At 40.7% G+C, this 26,324-nt stretch overlaps 1 protein-coding gene across 1 annotated transcript; it reads right to left on the reverse strand.

Moving 5' to 3' along the window:
* Positions 1–829: 829 nt before the first annotated feature.
* On the reverse strand, positions 830–25,989 carry papss1 (3'-phosphoadenosine 5'-phosphosulfate synthase 1). The gene is made up of 12 exons (XM_033625318.2): positions 25,760–25,989; positions 24,414–24,528; positions 24,088–24,323; positions 22,587–22,725; positions 19,154–19,272; positions 18,728–18,841; positions 18,448–18,559; positions 12,829–13,034; positions 9,028–9,163; positions 8,344–8,612; positions 7,201–7,430; positions 830–2,051 (listed from the first exon to the last, which is right to left on the reverse strand). The coding sequence occupies exons 1-12, from the start codon at positions 25,817–25,819 to the stop codon at positions 1,913–1,915; spliced, it is 1,875 nt and encodes a 624-aa protein (XP_033481209.1). The 5' UTR covers positions 25,820–25,989; the 3' UTR covers positions 830–1,912.
* Between the last annotated feature and the right edge of the window lie 335 nt (positions 25,990–26,324).

The following is a 26,324-nucleotide window of genomic DNA, read 5'->3' on the forward strand; positions in this document are numbered from 1 at the left end:
ATCAAGTGAGATAACATCAAGAGGTTACGGATACACATAGTAACTTACACCTGCATTAACTAGAGAGCATCTGATCTCCTCCAGACAGTTTAAAGAACAAGAAAAATCATAAGGCAAACTCTCAAAACTCATTTGATCATTCTCTGTGTAAAAAAAGAAATGGTCTTCTTTTGAAGTTGTAGTAAGGACCCAGCTTGATTACCACTTGAGATTGAACAAGATCTGGTGAAAGGTAGAAAGAATTGCTGTTGGCAGGTCTCTTCATTATATCTTGGAGTTGGATTAGATGATGTATCCGGGGTCTTTCTGACAGAACCACTCTCCTCAGTCTGGATTTAACCCTGTATGTTCCACTTTCACTTCACCGCTGCATCTGGGAGCCAGCTGCAGCTCTTTGTATACAGTGTGCGACTGCGTCTGAGTCTGATTGGGGTCACTGGAGGGTCTGTCTCATTCAATATGCAGCTGATTGACTGACTGGTAGGTCACAAAAGTTCCAACAGGCAGGGCCTACGAAATCGTGGAAATTAAACTTTGAAGAGTGCTCCGCTCATGTAGATGACAAAATGCACTTGAAACAAGTTAGTCATGAAGACATGAAGAGATTGAAAGCTATTGAGCTGTCACAGGCAGCTAACGCTGATGACATGTCATCAATGTGAGTTAGTTTCTGAAACACATGAAATTCATTGCTGTCATTCAACATTAAGTGGAATTGTTTGAGAATATGTTACGTATTAAAAACTCTTTGGTGTGCTGCAAAAGAAAAAAAATACCGTGAGTAACAAACTCAAAGATTACAGAAAGGCCAAATAAACAAATTGTTCTCTTTTTTTTTGTTGCTAAAAATGCTTTATTGGACAAGGAAGATTACAAATCTGATCCCTTGATGGTAACCATCATCCATCTGATTATACAGGCCAACTCTTAAAAATGAATTACCACATGGAAAATATTAGCAACCCTAGAGAGGAGAAAAAAAAAATACAAATGATAAAAACATAAGAAAATATCAAGCCTGCCGAGAGACAAGTTTAAAGCACCGAAAACTACATGCACGACACAACGATTAAAAAGAGTAAACGTAATGTTAGGACAGAATAAATAGACTAAACATGACAAATAAAAATGTTAAAAATGTTTCCTAGACGTTCAGGAAGGTTAGGGTTGCATATCCCAATAAAAACATCTTTAATGCTGATCTGTTTTGCGGACCGTTTCTCCAACTACTGGACCGTATCAGTGTAACATATAGACAAGTGAGACAAGAAGCAGGTGTGTGTGTGTGTGTGTGTGTGTGTGTGTGTGTGTGTGTGTGTGTGTGTGTGTGTCCTAATTCAAACAAGACATCATGTGAGCAATTGCCACTGCCACTTGCAAACATATAGTAAAAAGTAACATGTTCTGATTTCAGTAGTGAGTTAAGAGAACTCTAGCAGGTGCAGTAACTTTTTGAATTTGAACATCACGAATACTGAACATTCATTCCCGCCTGTCCAAGTACTGGTCAACAGTACTTTCCATACAAGTCATAATCTTTCAAAGTGTACGTAATCCTTTTGTAAGCAGTCACCGTCAGAATATACAGTTATAAAGTTAGTGAGAAATACAAACATCTACGTAAGAGTGCTTTTGTTCGTTCACTTGAAGTACCAATCCAACAGTATACTGACCTCTCCTACTATATTTCACAATCAGAGTGAGTTGAGTTAAATAAAGAACATACAGTTAGAACACTAATGTTATAAGACTAAAAACAACTGAGCCCACTTTTAATGGCCTATGATTGTGTGTAAAAGTGACACAGACAGAAGCCAGAGTGCGTTTTTTTTGACAGTAGATGAGTGGTCCCCACATTAATCCTCTTAAACATCACTGTGTTTCCATTATTGTTGGATCCAAGACTCGACCTTTAAACCTTCTCCAGTGATTTATAGTATTCCTTCAGCACGGCCCAAGCCTTTGGCGCCATGAACCCATCAGGAGGATTCTCTCCCTCGCGAGCCATCTTGCGCATACGTGTGCCTGAGATGAAATCGTAATCTTGATGGCTGCAATTACAACAAAAAAAAGAGAGAGAGAGAGAGAGGCTTGAGTAACAGACATATTTCAATCAATGAAAAGATGCTTATCATCAGCACAGGAAATGTGAGCCAACAATAACTGCATCGAGGCGAAGGAGCAGGCCAGTTACTATTTATGCAAACACAATCCCAAGTCTCAAAACACAAAAGAAGCTCTTGGAACGTTCCTGCTAGGAATGTCCTGATCAGATGTTTTAACCTAAATGTTCATTAAACATGTATTTGACTCATTGAAAAAAACAGCTGCAGACTACTAAATTTGGCAAGCCTTATTTTTGTAAGCTGCTTGATCCAAATACCGAAGGACACTGATAGGTTAAAGTTTCTGGTACAATATAAACAGGAGTTAAACTGGGGGAATGCAACTCCTGAATTAATTTGACCAGGACGTCTACAGGTATCAGACACTTAAATTTAATGCTTTTTAAGACCTTTTTAAAATTATTTTTAATCAAATTTAAGACTGATTTTTGGACAAATCATCTATGTTATTCAAACACTGCAGGTAAGTATTAAGTAAAGCACATATGTGGGCCCATGCAGACAACCTGCCAGACATGTTTGATTTTGACCTGTCATCAAATCACTCACAGAATAATGTTGACTAGTGACAACACGTCTGCCATTAAGGAGAGCAGCGCTGCATCAATAGCAGGCTGAGAAAACACAGTAAAATGCAGTACAGATCATCTTGATTTTAGCCAGCAACGCCTGGATCGGAGCCCAATCCCGCTCGATATGTGTGGGAATACATGTATCAGTATACTCTACATTTCATGTGCTGGCCATTTCTGGCATCTGCTTTATAAGTAATGTCTCACAAATCACTCCGTGGCTGCAGAGATACTTTTACAATCCAGTAGGAATCAGCTAGGAATCAGAGTATGAGACCATCTGAAGATTTTATGTTAGGATTATCCTGACCAAAATAACAATTCACAATACTATCACAATAACCTTCAAAATATGCTTAAACTCTTAAAATAGCACTAGAACATCCTGGCCTTACATTTTGTGAAGAAACTAAAATTTTTCAGACATGATGCAGCAGCACAGAGGAGGAGAAACTTTCCACCATAAGGCTCCTTTTGTGCTTGGAAGAAGTGAATTTACAGCTGACAGATACTTAATATGACAGTCTCTGGCTTTTGTTTAATATCTAGTGTCAACAAAATGTTGTTGCACATTTCCGGTCCTTTGTTATCGCCATTAGCTTGTTTACTTTATTACACGAATGCCACTGTCACACTGAACGTCCCACTGAACCCTGTTCTAGCTTTAAATGAAAAAAGAAAAGAAAAAAAGAATAATTAAATATTGGGATTAAACCAACAAATCTGATTCAGCTGATTAGGTACAGTCCTAATGTTTTCTCTCGTGTAAAAATTACCTAGAAATAAGAAATGTTGTGTTTTTGTTATCTCAGAATGAGCCATTTATATCTACAGGGGGAGCAGGTCCTCGTTTACCGATATAGCCACACTCAAATCCATGTTTTTACAGTAGCCCCACCAAACCAAACACTGGCTAGGGCCATTTGTGGTTTTGCGTTTTCACATCAGCCACTGCAGTCAGCAGCCACTCCGTGACAAGAGGTATCTGAAAAACACAGATTTTTTTAAGGTGCTTTTTTTATTCAGTGTTTTTCTGGTTTACATCACAGGGTCCATTTGCTTTGGAGAGGAAGAGACTTCTGTGAATAATGTAGCTCTGGGTAAAAACCTCCTGAACATCTGGGGCTGAAATTATCAGAGAAAAAAGCTGACCACAGATTAGTAGGTGCTAGGTCAGCAGCCTAACCTGAAATGCTAAATAGCATCGCAGAAGCAATGATCTGTAACATGAAACTGCTTTATTCAGTGTTTTTAGCAGTTTAAATCACCAGGTCTATTTGTTTTGGAGAGGAGGAGACCTCTGCAGACAATTCAGCAAATGGCTTCTGAACGTCTGGATCAGAAATAAGGTGAGCACACATTAAGTTATCAGATAAAAAGGGTGAGCACACATTTGCAGATGGTGGGCAGGCAAGCCGCCTGTGGCAGCGTGACCAATGATACACAGGAGGGCTTTTAGTGTCCCCTACATTCGCTGGTGCTCTTGGAGGAGGAAAGAAATAATTTTAAAGGATGTGTTTTTATAACGAATTAACCCATATCTGTTAAAGGATTTTAATTTTTATATGATACACTGAAGTGCCAAGATTTCAAATATTTATGCCACACTCTACCGACAGATTAAGGCACAGTTTTCCTTTAAAAGCAGAAAATCTCTGTTCTAATTCTTTGTGACAGAAAACAGCCAAAACCGCTATTCAATAAACAGACAAAACCCTGACTGCTAGTTAAAAAATCTGTAATATCACTTTAGGAAATCACACTATTGTGTAACATCACCATGACCAAACTATCCGTCTGCATGCCGTGACACACTTCACATTCAGCACTGATCGGAAACTCAAATACTGTCACAAAGCTTCTTTCCGATAATCAGATTTTAGATTTCCCTCACCGAACATTTTTCAAATATCCCTATGTCTCCACTATCCTCCCACTATGATAGACTGCATCTCTCTGCACATTCACTTCAGAAAAGATATGAGCGACTTTGTTTGAAGCGAGCAGCCAAAGGACACTCTTCATCTTAGACCGGTGCTGAGCGGAGCGCTGGCACGAGTTCATCACATCTTCACTAGCCTGGTCTATAAATTACCGTCAGGGATAATCAAGACAGTTTCAGACATCTTGTTAGCAGACATTTACACTTATCCCCACTAAGCTGACAGTCAGAGAGGGTCCTGCTGATTATGAAGTCCCATTTCTAATTGCTATCACATGACGGAGCACATCGTGTTGCTCTGAAGCTGTGAAGAAGACCTAGCGGTTCACATGGCGTGAGGTAAAAGAGCTCCAGGCAAATTCTTCCGAGAACATTTTTATACAGTGTCCAATTAGAAACAGCTTGCTGTGATCCGAGCCATTACGCTCTGGAGGAAGATTGAGGGGTATTGCTGGTGATTAGGAGAAGCATCCATATTCCTCCTGAAATTTGGCACGCTGCTGTCAGCGTGCATGAGAGAATGGAATGCCATAAATCTAGACTGAGTGACGACTACAGACTTTGGAAATCCAGTAACCATCTTGCATTTCTCTCTCTAGCTTTAGCCTGAAGATGATATCAAGCCACTGGATCACTGAGACTCTATAAAAAATACAGTATAGTGTGTTTTACTGGAGGGAAGGATTTACTGATTTTGAATAACACTCTAAAAATAAGTTTGAAAGTTCAGTGAAGGCCAATGGGATGGTTGTTCATGTGTTGATACAACTACAAAGCAGATTACACAGTGTGCCAGTATAAGCCTTTTATCTGCATTCGAACCTGCACTAAATTATTTTGTAGTTTGCCTGCAATTGTGACATATTATTTTTTTCTGCATATATTTATGGTTTTCTGTCTTTGAATTTGCATCCTTTATAACTGTTTTTTTCTGGATTTCTATTAGGGCTGGGTGTCATTCAAGAAATTATGATACCCGTACAAAAACCTGTACCTGTAAAGTGATACAGATACCAATAAAGTACTTCCTTTGATACCCATAATGTGAATTGAGTGGCATGTTGTACAGCAATATTTTCAAATGCTGAACTTCATCAAACGCGCTGCACTCGACCTTATCACATCACACACTGTATGGGTTATAACATTAGCTAACTTTAAGCTCCGTGTCAGGGACAGTTGTGAGGGTCTGCCCAGCCATTCACACACAGTGGCAGGGCTAACTGATAGCATCAAACGACTATCCTAACAGTTCCTGTCAGGTTTTATGACAGAGGCGAGCCGTGTCGGTGTCACTATGAGTTTGTTGAGACCATTTAGTGGCTCGGTGCTGGATGTTAGCCGCTGCCGCTGTGTTAGCACGTGCAAAGTGGGCAGACAGTGAGCCGACTCTTTGCCCTGAGGAAAGCAGCCCCAGCGATGGCAGCAACAGAAAGTTTGCTGACCCAGCGGGGAGTCGGAACAGTCCAGGATCACACTTGTGGCGCAACAAAGATTGTATACAGGTACTGTTTGACTGGAGACGTTTGGATACCCAGCCCTAATTTCTAGATCCTTATTTTTCACACTAGTCCTCATGAATATACCACACTGCCTTTCACTACACATTTGCCTGTGTATGTGAAAAAAAAAGCTTTGAATCCTTGAATTTAGGCTGATGATTTACTTTTGTCAGTAATTCAGACTCACAGTTACTGGTATTGTTACAGAATATCCCCCCATAAAAAGTCTTGATCATCCCTCCTCCCTTATAAATACATGATAAACTTTTTATCACTATGTAGAAAACAAGTGACATTTAACCGACACCAGGTATTTTCATCATGAACTGATTAAAATGTTTCAAACTCAGAGCAGGAAACTTTTTCTTTTCTTTGCATCTGCTTGTGTCACAATCTCAAAGTGAGAGGAAGCTAAAAAACTGTTTAGTCATATTTTAAGTAGCACTAAATGTACTCAATGTTCTCAATCAACAGTTCAGTTTGGACCCAACGTCACAAATATGCATCATGGAAAACAAAGCAAATCTTCTGATTAGTCTGGCCATATTCAGTTTTAGCATTCCTGACTAAACACAGCTGAAGTTGCATAATGTGATGGTGAAGGCTGCATCAAATCCGGACAAGAGGCAGTGAAACTGCATGATTTTTGTTAGTCATCATGTGCGGTGTTCGTACACAGACTTTAATTAATGGCAGGTCTCTGTAATTTTTGAGCAACATCAAAGCTCAGACTAATCCACAAAACCTTTTAACTCAATAGGAAAGAAAAACAATTCCTGTTATTGTTGGCTTAGTGTTTTGCTGAAGATAGAAGAGAAGAAGGACGGAAAATGGATGAAAGGTTTTTTTTTAAACAAGACAAGGCTAATGAGTAATTAATTTAGAGAATGTAATTTCTGTTTAGGCTGCTGGTTCTAAATCAACAAATAAGCAATTTAATTTAGTGTGAGACTCAAACTATTTTTGGATTTCATGACCTTAATAAAACTTAAAGACCATAGGATCCAGGATGAGACACGGGCTTTAAAAAATTGAGGATAACATAAACAAGTACTCACTTTTTGGGGTCATAAAAGTCCATTGCTCTTTTGACCTTGTTGTAAGCAGCGACCTTAAAGGGTACGATCTCCAAGGTGATGAGGCCTGGAGCCATGGTGAGGACTTTGGCGCCATGAGTGGGCTCGTACAGGTCCTTCCCTGTGGCAGGGTGGGGCATGCCGGCAGGGTCACGGCCCACGATGTAGAAGTTGGCTCCAGCCACCATTCGAGCTCTGCAATGCCACTGAACCTGTGGACGAGGAAAAAAAAGGAAGAAAAACTATAAACACAAGTGAATAAAGTTTAGAAAAGTGTGGAATTTCTGTATTCTTGTAAGGCCGTGACGAGTAATAGCATTTTAATGTTTTACAATGTATTTTGTACAATAAAGATTGTTAATTTTAATAGGCTTGGGGCGGTATCTACTTTTTTATACCTTCATATCTTGCTTTCATTTCACTAGTTATCAATAACATAAATCTCCACATTACTCTTCGACAGGCACAACAATTTCTTTACTTTAAAATTAGTTACACTTATGCTACCGTCATTGGGTTTTTGCCCATGCAGTTTGTATATTTTAAGGATCTCAAGATGGAAGTGGCAGGTTTTATTGTGTTGCTTAAGGACATTGTGGCAAAATGAACACTAGAGAGACACTGAGTAGTTTTCGGTGGGGAGGCTAAGGGTACATGTTGTTTTTAATGAGTAAACAAGGTCAGAACAATGATACTAAAGTTGGAGCTGAATCTGGTTCCCTAAACCTCCCATTCAGAATTACAAGCTGAGAAAATTCACTGCCTGACATCCACACACAGTCTCCAATCTGCTCTCAATAATTTGCACTGTAGTTTTCCAATTATCCTAAGTGAATGATTAAAAGATTCCCAGCTACACAGCTACGCTCAGTCACACAAAGAGGTTTCGTGTATGGCAAGGAAACACTTAACAGAGCGCCTCAAGACAATTGCAAATCCCTTTTCCTGCCATTTTTCACTCCCAGAAATCTGCAGGCAACAAGTAAATGACAGTCGCCCTCCCTGTGTCTGTTATCATTTCCCAGAGCTACACTCACATTTTTTGTTCCCTGTCAGTTTTGAGGAAAACATAAAAATAAACCTAAAGCACGTAACTGCAAATACAGCCCTCTTGATAATCATTACCTCAGTTGGCCCAGCATACATCATGGGTGAAGGAAAGATGGCAACAATGGTGGAGTCTGGATTCAGGATGCCCTCCTCCAGCACAGCTGCGTGCTGCTTCATCCGCCAAGGCAGCGGCACATCGTCGTCTTTGGTCCAACCTCCCAGTGGGTGGAGCAGCAGGACAGGCCGGCGGTAGCCTCGCTCGATGAGACGCTTGTGGGTGTCCTGCATCAGAAGAGCATGGCCGTTGTGGACTGGGTTGCGGAGCTGGAAGGCAAACACAGCATCTAAACAGAGAGAAAGAGGCAGGGTGAGAAGGGTTTGTAAAACTGCGACCAAACTCATCCAAACACAGCTGTACAAAACAAACAAAAGGCCACAATGTACCCAGAGATAATCAAGCAGCTCAGTGCCCAACCACTGAAACCACATACAATGAGGGACTGAATCACACCAGAGCTTTCTCTGCCACGACTTTCCTACTCTGTGTCCCTTATTTACCAAAGCCTAAACAAAGAATTACAGCACTGAAGTGAGTGGACTACCCATTGTGTCTTCTCCTTTTTTAAGAAAATAAAAGATAGCAGTTTATAAATATTGTGACAAGACTGTCTCCCCAAAAGACCTTGATTCCAGATGCCGCCGCCATTTTAATTTACTTCTGGCAGAAAATAAACAGAGCCATCAGAACTTGGCCCATACCTGCATTCATTTCTTTAAACTTCTGTTTGAGCTCAGTGGGTGTCAGTCGATACTGATCCAGTTCGTCATTCCAGTAGATCTTGTCCAGAACCTGCAGGTCTCCCCCGACCAGCCAGTCCCCACTTTCCATCACCATCTGAAATAGAAGTCGCAGTGATCATGACAGGGAACACAACTCAAACACAATCCAGACTTAAGACACTGTGGTCCATAAAAAAAAAGTCACTGTGCTGCAACCAGGCCACCGTGAATTCTTATAAAACTCTCGAGTTATTACCCAGTTGCAAAAGGGCCACACCAGCATAAATCAAAGTCTCCGTGTGTCATTAAACAGTCAACAAAACTCTGGCAAACCCTCTCCTCTGCACTTGGCTTTGTCTGCTACCTTAATTTCAATAACAGGCAAAAAAAAATCAGATTGTGTTCCACAATAAAACCTGGTGATGAGTCTGGAGAGAATTTTTCCTCTCAAGAGATTAATCCAACAATCATGTCACAGAGCTGCTCAGGATCCAGGCGAAGGCTGCTATTGTTTCAGGCGATATCTTTCATCTGCCTCTTGTGGCATTTATGAGACCATAGCTAGAGTTACTGAAAAGACTGGCCTGTGTGATGTTAATGTGATAAAAAGTGACAATTCTCTACAGGCAATAAATAGAGCACAGCTCCAGCACTGAGACAGAGAGAACTTAAAAAAGCCAAGAAACATAAAATGTGGAAGCATTGTAAAAATACATTTTTGGAAGTTGCTAAAAAGATGTCATTTATTTATTAACATCTAATTTATCATGTTAAAAAAAACCCCTCCGATATCCATACATTACAGACTGATTTCAGTTTGATCTGGCAAGCTTTCCATAACAATCAGAAAGTTGTCAGCAGCAGTGGTGTCTACGTGATGTGATCAATAACCACTTGGCTTCGTCGCCAGACTTTTTTAAGATCGTGTCGTGATTTGTTTTCCACACTCAATTAATCCAACCTGTCCGCTGCTGGCCTAAGAAGAGTCATCATGATGCTTAACAGTCTTTTTTTTTGGAGAGATCAACGGCATAGACGAGTTGCAATTTATTTTCCTAACATAAGTGCATGGAAAATATAATGTCTGCATGGATACATCAAAGGAGCAGGTCTACACGTACACATGTGCTCTGCTTAACCGTTGTAAGTGCCCCAGGACTTTGCATGTGAAAAGAGCCCTGGCCAAATAAACACACTACACCATGGTTTCCGATGAAGGGGGCTCCTGTCTGACTGACGGACAGGTAAACAGGAAAAAGTGGATTAACTACATGTAATATGGAGCAGGTCGTCTCTAGTCGGGAAAGGAAAAAAAAATCGTAGCTACCCGCGCAGAGGTGTGCTGACAGACTGGCTCCGGTGCGGGGAGTTAAACATACACTTATGTATACATACACACACTCTTTAATGAGTGACACCCTAATCATGGCAAGCTGAACACACATATTCAGCTGTGGCAGGTTAAGAGTGGATAAAGAATGACAGTTGTGAAAATACAGAGTGAAAAGCCAGCGCTGAGGCATCAGGTGTTGACACTGTAGAGTTGTGATACTAATTTATGAATCTGGCAGCGCCCTGCATCTTGAAACATATAACAGAGCCAGATTTAATAACGAACAAGGTGAGACAAAAAAGATATCTGCTGAGATGAAAAATGACTGCTAAGTGGGGTGAAATATTGAGACAGCTGCGGTTGAGTGCTCAAGTTAATCTCCATCCAGAATTTTTAGCAGCAAAAGGCTTTAAAATGAGCCAATGAGGTTTAAGGTAAATCTGACCCCAGGGACTGAAATCACTAAATACCTGGTTGGTTACTATTTAGGGCTGCCTCTGTAAAGTCTAATTTTTTAATCATCAGTAAGAGACCCCTCAGTCAACTAAGATTATCCAAATCGAGCAGCTGAGTGTGTGTCAGTCAGAGTGCAGTGTATGTCTAGGGACGTTTCAGTTCCCAGATTTAGTTGCAGGATGAGCTCTCCTCGCTTTAGCACTGCTCTCAGGCAGCTGCGGACTCAGACTCAGCATTAGTCTGAGTGAGACGGAGGCAGCTGCCCAGAGGAAGAGAAGCTTTGCCCTGTCAGGCTCTGAGATAATATTATCTTCTACCTTCTGCTGAGAAGTCGTGAATTTACAGCTCTCAGCAGCTTAATGTGATAAAGCCTCTGGCTTTTGTTTGATATCAAGTAGAATATTGTATATTGCAATACTGCAAGTGGAAGAAGAGGGAGTGGGATGGCACCTGGATCCTGACAGATTATCATAGTTTATAAAAATGATGCACAGTGAGGATACAGACATTTCATACAGGAGACACGTAGCCTACAGCGCAGTGCGTGCCAATGCGTGTTCAACCTGCGTTGCACCCGTTAATATGAGTCAGTCGTTTGTAACTGTTAGTAAAGAATCCAGTCTGCAGTGTACTTCATATATTAAAACAAACATTGAAGGAGGATTAAAAAGCCTCCAAACCTCCACATTTGAGATGAAGCTCTAAGTGCCAATCGAGAGCTGGAACTAAATCACACATCCTACTGTAGATCAGCAGTAACAGCAGTTACCTTATGTACTTTATAGGTGACTAGACTGAACACTGAACTGAACTCTCTCCAGGGGTCTGGCTGGATTCACTGGGATACTTGAATAACTTCCTCTAAAACACCAATGTTTTTGGGCACGATGGAGTCTGCACCACAAGAAATCCAATAACGGACTATTACATATCATAATAAACTGTTAAAAGCAAAGTAAATCTTCTTTCCCAGCAAAGATGTAGCCTGTCTCCCAGTAAGAAACTATAGTTGCAACACTAAGTGCAAACCTTTTTTTTTCTATATCAACTGGTGGTTTTTATAGTACTTGATTTTAGGAGGTACCTGCTTCCTACTTGACTGGTCCATTTTGTGTGTATAAATAATATTAGATAAGTACAACTATTTAAAACAATATCTGCAGTTTTCAATACTACATTTCTTTTAAAGGTCATGGAATAACTGCCCCCGCATGCAAACATGCCCCCCACGGCAATCCTTTGTTCCACAGGAAACACTGAATCCTGAAAACAATGGGACTTAAATTAGCCAGACAGATTAGCAACTTTTAAAAGTAACCTTGCACTCCCAGTCCACGCAGATGGATTTATAAAAAGGCAATCTGACAACTATCTTTGTAACACCAGACCGCTCCACTCTTTTCCAGCTACAAGCCAGTGCCACTTTCCGCAGGGTGTGCAGGATCATTTCAGGACGTTATCTCGCCACTGAGTCTACCTGAGCCCCACAGCAGTCGATAGGACACAGATGGAAACAATTCCCGGGTATATTTGGAGAAGGGTTGGGTGAGCGGAAAGGTGGAAGCTGGCAGGGATTCCACAGCCTGTTGGGCTGAGCAGCACAATCTCAGAACGCATTTGGTGGAGGCTGAGTGAGAGACTCAGCATCCAAATATAACACCTGCAAAATGAGGGTGGACCAAAAAGATCAAGTGATTATACTGGGCGTCCTGACAGACTGTGAGAAAAGCTCCACTCCGCCACCTATTCAGTCTTTCCATAAGCAATGTGAAGAGGCCAGCTCGGATCTGTGTTCTATCAGTGCCGAAGCCAGGGAGGCCGTTTGCTTTCGCATGCAGAGTGTTTATCACATAGTACACTGAGACAGACCGCCTGCAGCTCTGTGATGCTGCTCAGTACTTTGACCACAGTTGAACTTTTGGGTTTTCTATAAAATTTCTAACATACTACATTCTACATAGTAAATTCAGTTTGCAGAGAATAAAATTTACCTTGATGTAGGGGTGGTCCTTGCAGGTGGTGCCCCACTGGCGAGCACATCGCTCTTCTTTACGGTGTTCATAAAACTCGGGGTTGCGAAGAATGGCTACTCGTCTGCCTTCATAGACCAAGGCCATAGCTGTCACGCCATCTAAACGCTCTTTATCTGCAGTAGACACTGGCAGCACCACAGGCACTGACAGGTTGATGACGCCACCTAGGACAATGGAAAACCAAGAGCATTTCCATGAGGGGAAAAGGCACATTTATGCAGAGAGAAAATACATCAGGGCTGCAATTAACTATTATTTGCATTATCAAGTATTCTGCTGGTCAATTGCTGAATAATAAATTTACCATTTTGTCAAACAAATGTCAGAAAATAGTGAAAAATGCCTGCTATTATTTTGTTTACTTAAGCCAAAAGGTAGCATATCTAAATTGCTTGTTTTGTTTTGTCCACCCAAGTGTCCATACCCAAAGAAACTCAAACTACCACTACACTACTAGTTCAGGGATGTAAAACGAAATAAACAAAATCCTTCTGCCGTAAGTATGACAAAAACATGTGTAAAATCCTCACATTTTCGAAGCTAAAACAAGAGAATATTGACATTTTCGCTTGAAAAATTACTGACACTGCATTTATATTGATGACACCTGCATTTATATAACACTTTTCCAGTCTTAGTGCCCTGACACGCCAAGCCGACGGTCAGCCATTGGCAAATGTCAGGCTGTCTGTGAGCATCTGTTGCCCTAGCTTTTGCTGTGTGTCCGCCACTGTTGGCACTAGTTGACCCGTCTGCTTTTTTTCGGCCAATTCAGTATGTTGAATCAGCGTCAGAGATGGTGGAGCCTGTCGGTGAATTAAATTATTCTGTTTGGCAGTTCGGCACATTTCACAAGAAGAGAAACAGAAGTGAGGAAAGTAAACAAAATAAGTCAAAAGGGCATGAGATCAAAACAAACTTAACAAGTATGATGTTTTTTGGTTGTTCTTTTTGACACTGCACGAAAAATATTCTTTGTTCTTTCAACATCGGGTTGTGTTGTTAATGTGCTAACTGGCTAACTGGTGTCTTGAATTCGTCCTGTTGGTCTTCAGTTTCTCTTTTATGAAAAGAAATACAGACTGCAGCCGTCTGCTGTTATGGAATTATTCCCTCTCACGCAGGTGCAGAGAATACGTGATAGTTGGCCAATGCCTGTAGTCTTTGTAGTGTGTCTTTTTGGCCAAGATACAGACAACGAAAGGAAACGCAACAGTCAGCCTTTGTCACCAATAGCTCTGTGATGTCGATCTAGTGTGTCTGGGCCTTAAGGGGCCACTCAAAGCTCTTTCCAACACAGGCATAATTCACTCATTTGCACACACATTCATAAACTGGATGCTGAGGGTACCACCTAAACATTCACACGCACTCCCACATCGATGACACGGCCACTGGGAGCAATTTGGGGTTCAGTATCTTGCCCAAGGACACAGCCACCGGGAGCAATTTGGGGTTCAGTATCTTGCCCAAGGACACTTCGACATGTAATCTACAAGGGCAAGAGATGAAGCCACCGAACTTCTTTTCAGAAGACATCAGCTCTACCTCTTGAGCCACAGCCCAGCTCTGCTATGAAGCAACACAGTCCTGCCACTATTTTTAAACTATGCTACTGACTGCCTGTTGGTGACATTAACATTAAGTGAAGAAAATGACTGCAAACCAGCAAACATGAATGTGAGGGAAATGAAAGGAAATGCATTCAACGCAATTTTTAGCCTCAAGGAAGGACACAATGTGTTTTAATGGGGAACACTAAATGTAAACATAACTTGTGCTTGTTTACAAGACAAATCCACAGGGTGCCTTTAATATTGGATAAACGATCCAAGGAAAAGAACATAAAGGATCCCGATGCAAAGCACTGAGGCACACAGAGCAGACATCGTTCAAAAAGCAGGTTAAAACGTTCAAAGGTTACTCGACAAAACAGCTCAACCATTCTGATCAAATTTCCATTCTGTACCCCTTCAGGCTAAATGTGGGATATATAGCTAAACCAAAGGCTACAGTGAGTCTTCAAGGCTGCAATTTAAGAAGCTAGAGGAGAAAAATCCCCTCTTAAGCTAAGCTGGAGCTTGACCCTCTTGCAGTGACAGCGCTCTGTTGGCGCGTTCATTTTGCCGTCCAGGTTGATGAAAACGTTTGGACCGGCACGCTTTTCACATCAGATCAATTGCAGTGGAAACAGGAGGGGAGGCTGACTGTTTCTGCCCCCACCTACCCCTGGACCCTCTTCTCGTCCCCTCTGTCACAGTGTAGAGCTTACAGCTGGTTCCAATAAAACACACACATACACACACAACCAAGACTGCCAAATGTCCGGGCGAGAGACACACACAAGCCTGGATTTTGGTCTCTGTTTATTTCTTCAGACTATTTGATTAGTCAAACATGAAGTTTTCTGCTTCCCAACCAGTTTTAGTGTTAGGCTGCGATCAGTCCTTTCACAGTGATATCATTCTTGCACTGTCAAATCCCTGGAAGGAAGTGAAAATGGACAAATGGTGGTGTGTGGTGTCAATCAATACACAAGCCTCTTCCTCTGCATCCCTTTCCCTCCGGACAAACAGGAAAAGTGGAATCAAGACTTTTCGCATCAATATATATTTTTGCCTCCGTCTCTCCAGACAGTTCAGTTTCTCAGGCAAGCTATGTTTCTGAGGAAAGACCTTAAATCATCAAGTTGTAAGAACTTGATGGTTTTATCCTTCAGTGAGGACAGCAGTTGTAATATATACCTGTCAAAATCTGAAAAATGAAATACAGCCTATGTTAACTTTCAATTTATTTTATGTATTTTTCCTTTTACTGCGAGTGTAGCAAAATATTTGGCGTCACAACACACAACTGAGGTCTGAGTGGTCGTATGGGCAATAAAAGTAAATTGACTTTTTCTTGGAATTTCAAACAATACAAGAGAAATTGCTGTAATTACACCAAGAGACTCTACACCCAATGTGATATTCGTTCTCTGCAAAGTGCCAAAAAAGCAAAGACATTCCTGAGACTTGGTTTTCAGCTGGACTTATTACTTCACCAACATGATATACAACATCATCATCCTTAAAATTCTGCATCTAAATCACTCCTGAGTATATAAATCTGTCATTCTGACACCTGGCTAAGCTGTACATCACTGCTGTATAATGGAGCACTTCTTAAGCATGTCAGCCTGCAGGAAAAAAGCTAATTTAAGCCTCTTAGCACATCCAACAGTAAAACATATGCATTGCAGTTTGCAGGGACACATGCAGGGAGTATTTGTTAATTTAATTTAACGCTCCATTTGATCAGTGCTCAATTTTTATTGGAATATTAAAGTTCTAAAAATGTTAGAGGGGAACATAAAGAGCTATAGCCAGGGTTCCCTAACATTATTACAAATTAATTGTTAAATTTTTTTTGTCCATAATATTTTACACCATTTCCATGACTTTATTGAAGCTGCTTAAAATAGGTAGGCCAGTACAGCGATACAGCCATACATTATTAAACAAGCACTTCCCAGGTATTTGCAGATGAGCAAACTGCTAGCACTTGCTATCTTTATCGCTTGTTAGACATTCCCGCCGCCAACTAGCCACATATGCCAATAGATCAGACCGGCACATACGAGTCTCAGCAAAATGTCAAGGGCACACCCCTTTTTGGGGGATAGAAAGCCCAGGATCCTGTAGATGTAAATGTAATTTGACATTTGTTTGGCTTAGGTTGATCCCACTCATGTCCCTTCACTGTTCCCCTTTTCTAAGATCAATGATCCAACACAGTGGCCCGATATTGCTTATCCAGACATCTACACATGTATAGATATCTAGATCATGATACCTTTGACTGAATCACCAGGTATCGTTAAACTTAGTGTTGTCTGTAAAAAGACAACTGGTTAATAGCCAACTGTTTGATCTATAGGCTAGGATTTAGCTGGACTCAACAGTCTGATGCTGTTATACTGTATGACTGTACTCAGAGTGTCTACAGATATCAATCAGACATTTAAATTTAATGCTTTTGAGTACCTTTTTAAGATAATTTTTTACCAAATAACCAATAACTGCCCTTTTCCATATCTCTGCTACATATCTCAGCAAAGATGAGATCCCATTTTGATCATAGTCTCAATGAGGGAAAGGAAAACAAAACAGTTCTTGTCAGAAAAAGAGGGAATAAGCATATTTCTGAAAATGTTGAGCCATTAAATTTATATAATATCTTATTTAAATCTTTATGGATTATCTTATCATATCATAATCATATATCACATTTGATTTGCTTGATAGTGGGTGGTCAAATTTGGTGCTCTTTATACTGACCTCAAGATGTGACATGTGTACAATGTTTTGTATATCGACAGTATATAAAATATAGTCGATGGTTTTGTAAATTAAAGTTTCCAGATTTCTGATCTTATTTTTTTAATTTTCAGACCCCCTTAAAGACCACCTGTAGATCACAGAGACTCACTACATTGAAAACCTATTAACATAATTTAAAATTCAAGTAAAAGACAGTATATGGGTCAGTGGTAGGTTTAAAGGTTTGAAACATCAGACGCATGGAATTTAACACAAAAGAGCTTGACTCATTTTGACAAAAATACGTTAAAAAGTAGATAAAGTAAAAAGTTTAAGACCATTTAATGACTTTTAAGGCGTGATATTTGTAAAATTAATTTTATGACATTAAAGACTTTCACAGAGATTTACAGACTTATCTGACTAGAGAGACATTTATTAAGACATTTTAAGACTTTATAAGGACTTGCAGAGACCCTAGTGATGGAGCAGCATTCCACTCAAGCTATTCATCAACAGTAATTGTCACCAGCATCATTTAGCAATTTAGCAAACTGACAGTGAATATTTACACATCATATGTGCCTCAAATCTCAGTGTGAAAGCCTTAGTTAACGCAATACTCAACAGTTTTTCTGCATTTTCCTGTTTCTCTCCGTATATGACAACCTGTTTCTTATCCCCAAAAAAGGGCGCAGCACTGGTTTTTAAAAAAGTAATATGAGGAACGTATGTTGCGTAAGTTTTGACATGTTTTGGGCTTCTTCACTGACATATTTTAAACATTAGCTAAAACAATGTATATTCAAAAATTTCTCAAAACATTCTGCTAACTCCAAACCACTGCCAGGTCTGGGGAACAGTTTTACAAATTTCATAACCTCCTCAGGAATTTCATGACCGTGGGAACCCTGCACAGCTGACAGACATTTGAGATTCAACTCACAAAATTATACAGAACTCATAAATTCATTAATGTCAAATGACAGACATTTATAAATTAACCCTATGGCTAAGAGCTAAAAGATGAGCTAAAAGGACACATTAAGTGAGAGGACTTCTTGGTGCTGACAGTGCTCAACTTCTAGTATATATGGAGGTATAGTTTGGGTGGGAGAGATGTGTGCTGATATCCAAACAAAGCCATCAACTGTTTCTCAATAATCCATTTTGTGAGCACTCATCTCCATCTAGTGGCATCTTTGAGTACAGCAACACAAATTTTACAAAGAAATATCAAGATTTTCTTCTACTTAAAACATAAATGATATCTTACCATCCAGCAGACAGTCAAAATGAAGACACTGCAAATACTCTCTCTCTCTCATAAAGCCATTCAGAGGAGTGGCCCAGCCTTCAGCCAGCACCTGCACCCACTGCATGTCCACCTGAGGATCACACACGGTCATATACTGTGGTTTACATACAGACCAACAACTTATATATACATGTATTGGTGGAGAGATAAATGATTAATAACTGGACAATATATACAAAGGCTATCAATAGTAATCTAGCTTCATTTATTTATTAAGATTTATCAAAATCAGAAGCACCTTCCCAATCTGTACAGCAGGCAGAGTCTCTGCATCAGCCTTAGCCAGGTCCAGTTTGTTCTCCTGAACGTACAGTTCTTTCACTTCATAGGATGCATCAACAGGGACTATATCCTGCAAACAGAATATGAAATCATTAGAAAACATCCTGGATAAATAAGACTTTGGTGACGGTTTACTAAATATTGATATACATAATACAGTGTAGATGCAGTCACATCAACTTGCATGCAAACATGAGGCTTCACTGCCCCCTTGTGGCCAATAGAGGGATGACGGCACAGTTTTAAGTCAAGACTGTGAGCCTTTAACTGTCTCTGTGATGACAGATATTCTTTAAAAGGGACAATAAAAACCAACAGCAGCTGATTCTTTACATAATTAACATATTAAACATGTCAAAGCAGGATATTTCTCCCCCCTCACCCTCTCCTGCAGCAGGTCCACAAGCTGTTGTATGCACTCATTCACACTGCAGGAGTCGGTCTTCAGCACCAGCTCTGGGGCCTCTGGCTTCTCGTACTCTGAGTCAATGCCAGTGAAACCTAAAAGATAAAGGGATTTAAAACAGTCTGAGCTACTCAAAGTGAACAGCTTATGTTTGCTCTGTTTCCATTATTGTATGCATTTTGAAATGAACACAACACTGGTAAACCTTTTCTCTTAAAATACCATTAAATCAATAATCATAACTAATAGCTACTGTATCCAAACTCTTAACCATAGAATCAAAAATTATTACATTAGTGGGTTTAGCAGTGTAGTAATCAGAGAACAGTGATTCAAGTTATAATTCTTCGTATTTCTTGGGGATTAAGTGGAGCTTCTAAAACAAAGTCAGGACTAACTCAACTACTAAAGACAGAAGAGAGACTCTGACAAAGGCCAATCAGCACACAAAACTCAGGAAACTGGGTCAAGATCTTATTACTGCAAAGAAACAGCATGTTGCACCACAATGTGATAAACACACTTCCTCTGATAGTGATGTGTCAGGTTTACTGTCATGCCATTTCTGTGTAATGTGGCAGGAAGCGAAGTCTGTGGAATTAAGGTACTTTATGTAACCTAGACAGCAGAAGTCCTACTGATGAAAATGTAAATGGGCTGTAGATATTCATACTGAGCTACAGAATACTCCTGTAGATTTGTCCTCAGGTTTGAGTTTAACAACCAAGTATCATAATGATTGATCGTGATAATGTAAAGTTAGCCCATGCTGTGCTCACACTGTAAGTGACAAAGCAACAGTGTGGCTGCACCATTATCCCTGAGTCACTGTTACAGTGCAGCAAGAAAAAATCCCCACTCTCATCAGTTAAAAGTACACAAATGCATATATTTGGTGAAAAAGGAGAGCCAGGGAATGTGAACTAAGTCATTTGTAAGCTGTGTGATAAACAAGTCAGGACTTAAGATGGAAACACCAAAAATCTCCCAGCTCCCATCTTAAAACTCACCATCCTACAGAATATGCTCTGCCAATGACTCCATCCACTTAGAGCAGCAGCACCAAAATTACCACAGTGAGCAATCAAACCTCAATCATGTGGACAAAAAGTAGGCCCTTATCTGTGTTATCATACATCAACAGCATCAACGCTGATAAACGTGTTGCTGCATAAAAACAACCTCATGAGTTGATTGATCTGGTCTCTCTCTGTAAAACAGCTCTTACTGCCTGTACATGTGGGCACTTTGTGGCCACTCATGGGTTTTGCAACATATGCATTTCTGGTCCACAGATATTTATATCTGTGCGCATCTGTTTGATCAGCTTTTTTCTTGTAAAGCAGAATTGCCATTAGTAAAATCTGACTGCATCTCTATGTAACAGATGTCACTGTGTCTCGGTAGTATGAAGTATGAACCCTGTCTTGATCACATAACAGATATACAGTATAGGCCAAAAGTTTGGACACACCTTCTCATTCAATGCGTTTTCTTTATTTTCATGACTATTTACATTGTAGATTCTCACTGAAGGCATCAAAACTATGAATGAACACATGTGGAGTTATGTACTTAACAAAAAAAGGTGAAATAACTGAAAACATGTTTTATATTCTAGTTTCTTCAAAACAGCCACCCTTTGCTCTGATTACTGCTTTGCACACTCTTGGCATTCTCTCCATGAGCTTCAAGAGGTAGTCACCTGAAATGGTTTTCCAACAGTCTTGAAGAAGAGTTCCCAGAGGTGTTTAGCACTTGTTGGCCCCTTTGCCTTCACTCTGCGGTCCAGCTCACCCCAAACCATCTCGATTGGGTTCAGGTCCGGTGACTGTGGAGGCCAGGTCATCTGCCGCAGCACTCCATCACTCTCCTTCTTGGTCAAATAGCCCTTACACAGCCTGGAGGTGTGTTTGGGGTCATTGTCCTGTTGAAAAATAAATGATCGTCCAACTAAACGCAAACCGGATGGGATGGCATGTCGCTGCAGGATGCTGTGGTAGCCATGCTGGTTCAGTGTGCCTTCAATTTTGAATAAATCCCCAACAGTGTCACCAGCAAAACACCCCCACACCATCACACCTCCTCCTCCATGCTTCACAGTGGGAACCAGGCATGTGGAATCCATCCGTTCACCTTTTCTGCGTCTCACAAAGACACGGCGGTTGGAACCAAAGATCTCAAATTTGGACTCATCAGACCAAAGCACAGATTTCCACTGGTCTAATGTCCATTCCTTGTATTTCTTGGCCCAAACAAATCTCTTCTGCTTGTTGCCTCTCCTTAGCAGTGGTTTCCTAGCAGCTATTTGACCATGAAGGCCTGATTGGCGCAGTCTCCTCTTAACAGTTGTTCTAGAGATGGGTCTGCTGCTAGAACTCTGTGTGGCATTCATCTGGTCTCTGATCTGAGCTGCTGTTAACTTGCCATTTCTGAGGCTGGTGACTCGGATGAACTTATCCTCAGAAGCAGAGGTGACTCTTGGTCTTCCTTTCCTGGGTCGGTCCTCATGTGTGCCAGTTTCGTTGTAGTGCTTGATGGTTTTTGCGACTCCACTTGGGGACACATTTAAAGTTTTTGCAATTTTCCGGACTGACTGACCTTCATTTCTTAAAGTAATGATGGCCACTCGTTTTTCTTTAGTTAGCTGATTGGTTCTTGCCATAATATGAATTTTAACAGTTGTCCAATAGGGCTGTCGGCTGTGTATTAACCTGACTTCTGCACAACACAACTGATGGTCCCAACCCCATTGATAAAGCAAGAAATTCCACTAATTAACCCTGATAAGGCACACCTGTGAAGTGGAAACCATTTCAGGTGACTACCTCTTGAAGCTCATGGAGAGAATGCCAAGAGTGTGCAAAGCAGTAATCAGAGCAAAGGGTGGCTATTTTGAAGAAACTAGAATATAAAACATGTTTTCAGTTATTTCACCTTTTTTGTTAAGTACATAACTCCACATGTGTTCATTCATAGTTCTGATGCCTTCAGTAAGAATCTACAATGTAAATAGTCATGTTAATTTATTATGCTGATCTGTTCTGTACGACATCTATTGCACGTCTGTCCGTCCTGGAAGAGGGATCCCTCCTCAGTTGCTCTTCCTGAGGTTTCTACCGTTTTTTTTCCCCGTTAAAGGGGTTTTTTTTGGGGGAGTTTTTCCTTATCCGCTGTGAGGGTCTTAAGGGCAGAGGGATGTCGTATGCTGTAAAGCCCTGTGAGGCAAATTGTGATTTGTGATATTGGGCTTTATAAATAAAACTGATTGATTGATTGATTGATTGAAAATAAAGAAAACGCATTGAATGAGAAGGTGTGTCCAAACTTTTGGACTGTACTGTAAGTCCAGCACAGGCTGTGGCTCTATTGATGCACTGCATATAAACAGTATTAAACAATACTTCACCTCTTATCTCTCCCGCTCTGGCTCTCTTGTACAGCCCCTTGACGTCCCTCTGCTCACAGACATCCAGTGGAGCGTCCACAAACACCTCAAAGAAAGGCAGCCCCGCAGCCTCGTGGATCTTCCTGGCATTAAGGCGATCCTGATAAACAAAACCAAATACAGTGAGGTACATGCATGGTTTAAAGAGTTGGTGTAAGATAGCATGTTATTAAACTGGTAGTTCTGATTTTTTGAAGTAGGGTACTTATCAACTGAATTAGCGGATGTCAGTTGGCATGCCCCCAGTTTGGAGAAGCGGCATGACTGCCGACACAGAGGCTAAGCAATGTATTGCTATGGATAGGGGGCAGCATTAAAATGTACTTTAGCCACCAAAAAAATCTTAAGCAGTTTAAGTGTGCACATAGTGACAGTATTTTCAATGCTTTGCCCTTCCGTCAGACAGCCCGTTTCAACAAGAAAGTCGGTTTTAATTCCCTGTCTATGCTCTTGCCAAAGTCACCAGATTCCATTGACAAAAACAGTAGTTTAGGCTCGCTGAGCAAAGGATCTGCTGCTCTACCATTGCCTTGATCAGTTATTTAGTTTTTGTGTGACTCTGGAGGTTAAATCACTGTTTTTCTCAATGGAGTCTGTCTTGGAAGAGAGCAATATAATGGCTTCAGTTCCCAGTCGTTTATCGCTGTCCGAGAGCATGGTGAAGTTGAGAAAATATTCTGAATATAGCACACACTTAAACTTATTTTTTTAGGTGGCTTAAATAGGTTTTGTTGCTGATCCCTCCACAGCAGTAGCTTCTGTGCCTGACTCCAGCCTGCTTCTTCAAACTGGGCGCACAGTGACTGACATCCACTTTAGGCAATACACTGACTATGGATAAGTACCTCATACACCCCCACATCAAAAGAGCCAAACTATCCCTTTAAGGTCACATCAAGTTTGGTTTTCACCTAACAAAAATATTTGTTTTCTGCTGCCAGAAAGGACATTATTCATTCCAATAACAGACAGTAACGGGAAAAACAAATATGCTGCTAATCACACAGCAGTCCTTCATATTAATAAGGTTATAAGGTTATTTTCTTCATTCAAAATTTACATTGTAAAGTCATTTTTTAAATAATAACTCAAAATAGGGAGTTTAGTATGTTTAAAAATCAGGGCAAGAACATTTAAAACCCTTTGTTCAAAACTGTATTATCCCAATCTAACTGGCATCATCAATTTCAGCAGGATAATGATGATGGACAGTGACATGATCAGTAATAACATCATTATTAGCCTGAGATCTGTAAGCAAGCCAAAAATAAATGTGAAATTTACAATGCTGTAAGAACTAGAGAACAGGGAGTATTTAAATATGGTTCAATACATATTGTATAACAGAATGAGAGACAAATTTAATAGAGTATCAGTGAGTTCCAGCCACATTTATCCCTGTGGGCATCCGTGTCTTTCCTTTTCATTCAACCTATGACGCTGTCTTTGGAGAGCCACTCACCCTGCTGTAGGGAGAGATGAAGCTGGCGATGCAGACCAGACCAGCATCAGCAAAAAGCCGGGCCACCTCAGCAATGCGTCTAATGTTCTCTTCACGGTCCTCTGGGCTGAAGCCGAGGTTTTTGTTAAGCCCCTGACGGATGTTGTCCCCATCCAGTGTGTAGCAGGGGATGCCGTGACACACCAGGTACTCCTCCAGAGCCATGCTCACTGTGGTCTTCCCTGCACCGGACAAACCTTGGCACAGAGGGAAACAACTGCATTATAAAACAGCTAAGAGATGATATACAGATGCAGAGAGGACATTTTGATAATAACACAACCTACCACTCAGCCAAACGGTGCATCCTCTGAACCCTCCTCTTGTGCCCACAACCTGCCCACGCTTGTTTCGGCTGACATGATGAGCTTGATAGGTGACATTAGTTGCGCGTTGCATTCCCTGAAACGAAACAGAGTTACTGTTAATTCAGCCCAATTGCCGCCCAGTTTCATACAAGTTTATAAAAAAGCCAAAGTTACCATTAACATATTAGGACTTTGGAAAGACTTAGCACGAGAAAGCATCTTCAAAGCAGTTTGAAAATGTGGTTTCTGTTCTGCTCTCACGATGAAAGCTTGGAACACGTATGTAGAACTACTGCTAATTATTTTCGTTGACAACTCCCCTCAGATCCGCCCACCATGGCATGTTAGCTATGCCAAGTTTGTGGGGGGGGGCTTTTTCTGTAGCAGCTCCGGAATAGCCTGTTGGAGGCTGTTAGACAGGCTGAGCCAGTTGATGCCTTCAAAATGCACTTAAAGACCCATTTTTATCCTCTGCCTTTGAGATGTGTTTGTCCTGTTTTTGATTCCTTGGGTTTGAACATGATTAAAGTTACTCTTGCTTTACTCAATACACTTTTATGCCTCTATGCTTTCAGAAAGTGGTGGAAAATACACATCATATCTTATCACAACCAAAGGTGATGTGTTCAAATTGCTTGTTTTTATCTGACAAGCAGTTCAAAACCAAAAATATTCAGTTTACCGTCACGTATGACTTCTAATCCTGCCATTTGAGAATGCTGGCCTTCTTTGAAAAATGTCTCAACCTTTGATTAATTAATAAAACTGTTATGGACTGATTAATTGCTTAATTAACTAATTGTTTCAGCTCTATATGTCTGTTTGGAAGTATTTTTTGATGTATGTTGGAGGACCACAATATATAGCTGTAACTCTTTTGTCCTTGACTGTAAATACTGCAGCTCAGTTAGCATTACAGTGTACATTTAATCAGCAAGCAGGAATCTGTGCAGGCAGCTCGAGGCTACGTAGCAAAAGCAAACAGTATTTTGCTGACAGTGATGGAGGACCTACCAAGGACAACGTTATCACAGATTTAAATCAGATTCAACACACAGTTCATACCCTACCCTTTACTGTACAGTATTTAGCAGTTATCAGATTAGCCACTTTTCAGTCTCGGGCGCTGCTAGCAACCGAGGTTATAAATGGAACGTTACAGCTAGCATAACTGTAACGTTAACTGTATTAGCAGTATGTAGCTAACTAGCAACCTGTCTGTCCAGTTATACCGTTAGCTCATTGGCAGCCGGTTAGCGGAGGTGGCCAGACGTGATGAATCGATGTGTTGAGTCAACATAACTTGGCAAAAGAAAAAAACTCACCCAGTTCTCGGTAGCGTTACCTAGCTTCTGTTTCTTGTGCGAGTTGCCAGACGTCTCCATGGCAGGCGGCAGTTAACGGTTGCGAGTTCAACCGGCTTCCTCTTTAAGAGCAAATACTACGGCAAACCGTTACGCTCTTTGTTTTGCTAACTCAGGTATGTCGTGATTGTTAAAGACACACAGGTACTTCCAGTGAATGGAGCAGCCCGGAGGAGCTTGGCACTGCAACCGGGAAGCGCTTCCTAGCAGCCACGTCACCGGAGAGAGTGACGCACTTCCTCAGTCGGTGGGCGGAAGCAGAGAAACAAATCTGATCTGGTGTCAGTTTTTGCTACGTTATCGTGCGTCAGCGCTGGATGACTCAACTGATCTGAGACCAGTACTTACAAATTAAAAGGTTCGCCGTTACAAGCAGGAAAAAATTATTGAGATTTAATTTAATTATTTTAATATTTTTTAAAATAGTTTTTAAAGTGAGAACTGTATTATTACAGTAAAATTACAATAAAATAGAATAGAATATTTTTTTAATCGATTTTTTAAATTTCAATTTATAGAATTTATA

Source organism: Epinephelus lanceolatus, chromosome 3, assembly GCF_041903045.1.
Source record: "Epinephelus lanceolatus isolate andai-2023 chromosome 3, ASM4190304v1, whole genome shotgun sequence".
In the NCBI taxonomy this organism is placed as follows: Eukaryota; Metazoa; Chordata; class Actinopteri; order Perciformes; family Serranidae; genus Epinephelus; species Epinephelus lanceolatus.

Coding starts and splice junctions, on each gene's coding strand:
- papss1 (XM_033625318.2), bottom strand. CDS start 25,819: ATGGAGACGTCTGGCAACTCGCACAAGAAACAGAAGCTAGGTAACGCT. Junction 13,035..18,447: donor TTTTGACTGTCTGCTGGATG/GTAAGATATCAT, acceptor CCATTGTCCTAG/GTGGCGTCATCAACCTGTCA. Junction 9,164..12,828: donor AGGACCACCCCTACATCAAG/GTAAATTTTATT, acceptor CTTCTATTTCAG/ATGGTGATGGAAAGTGGGGA.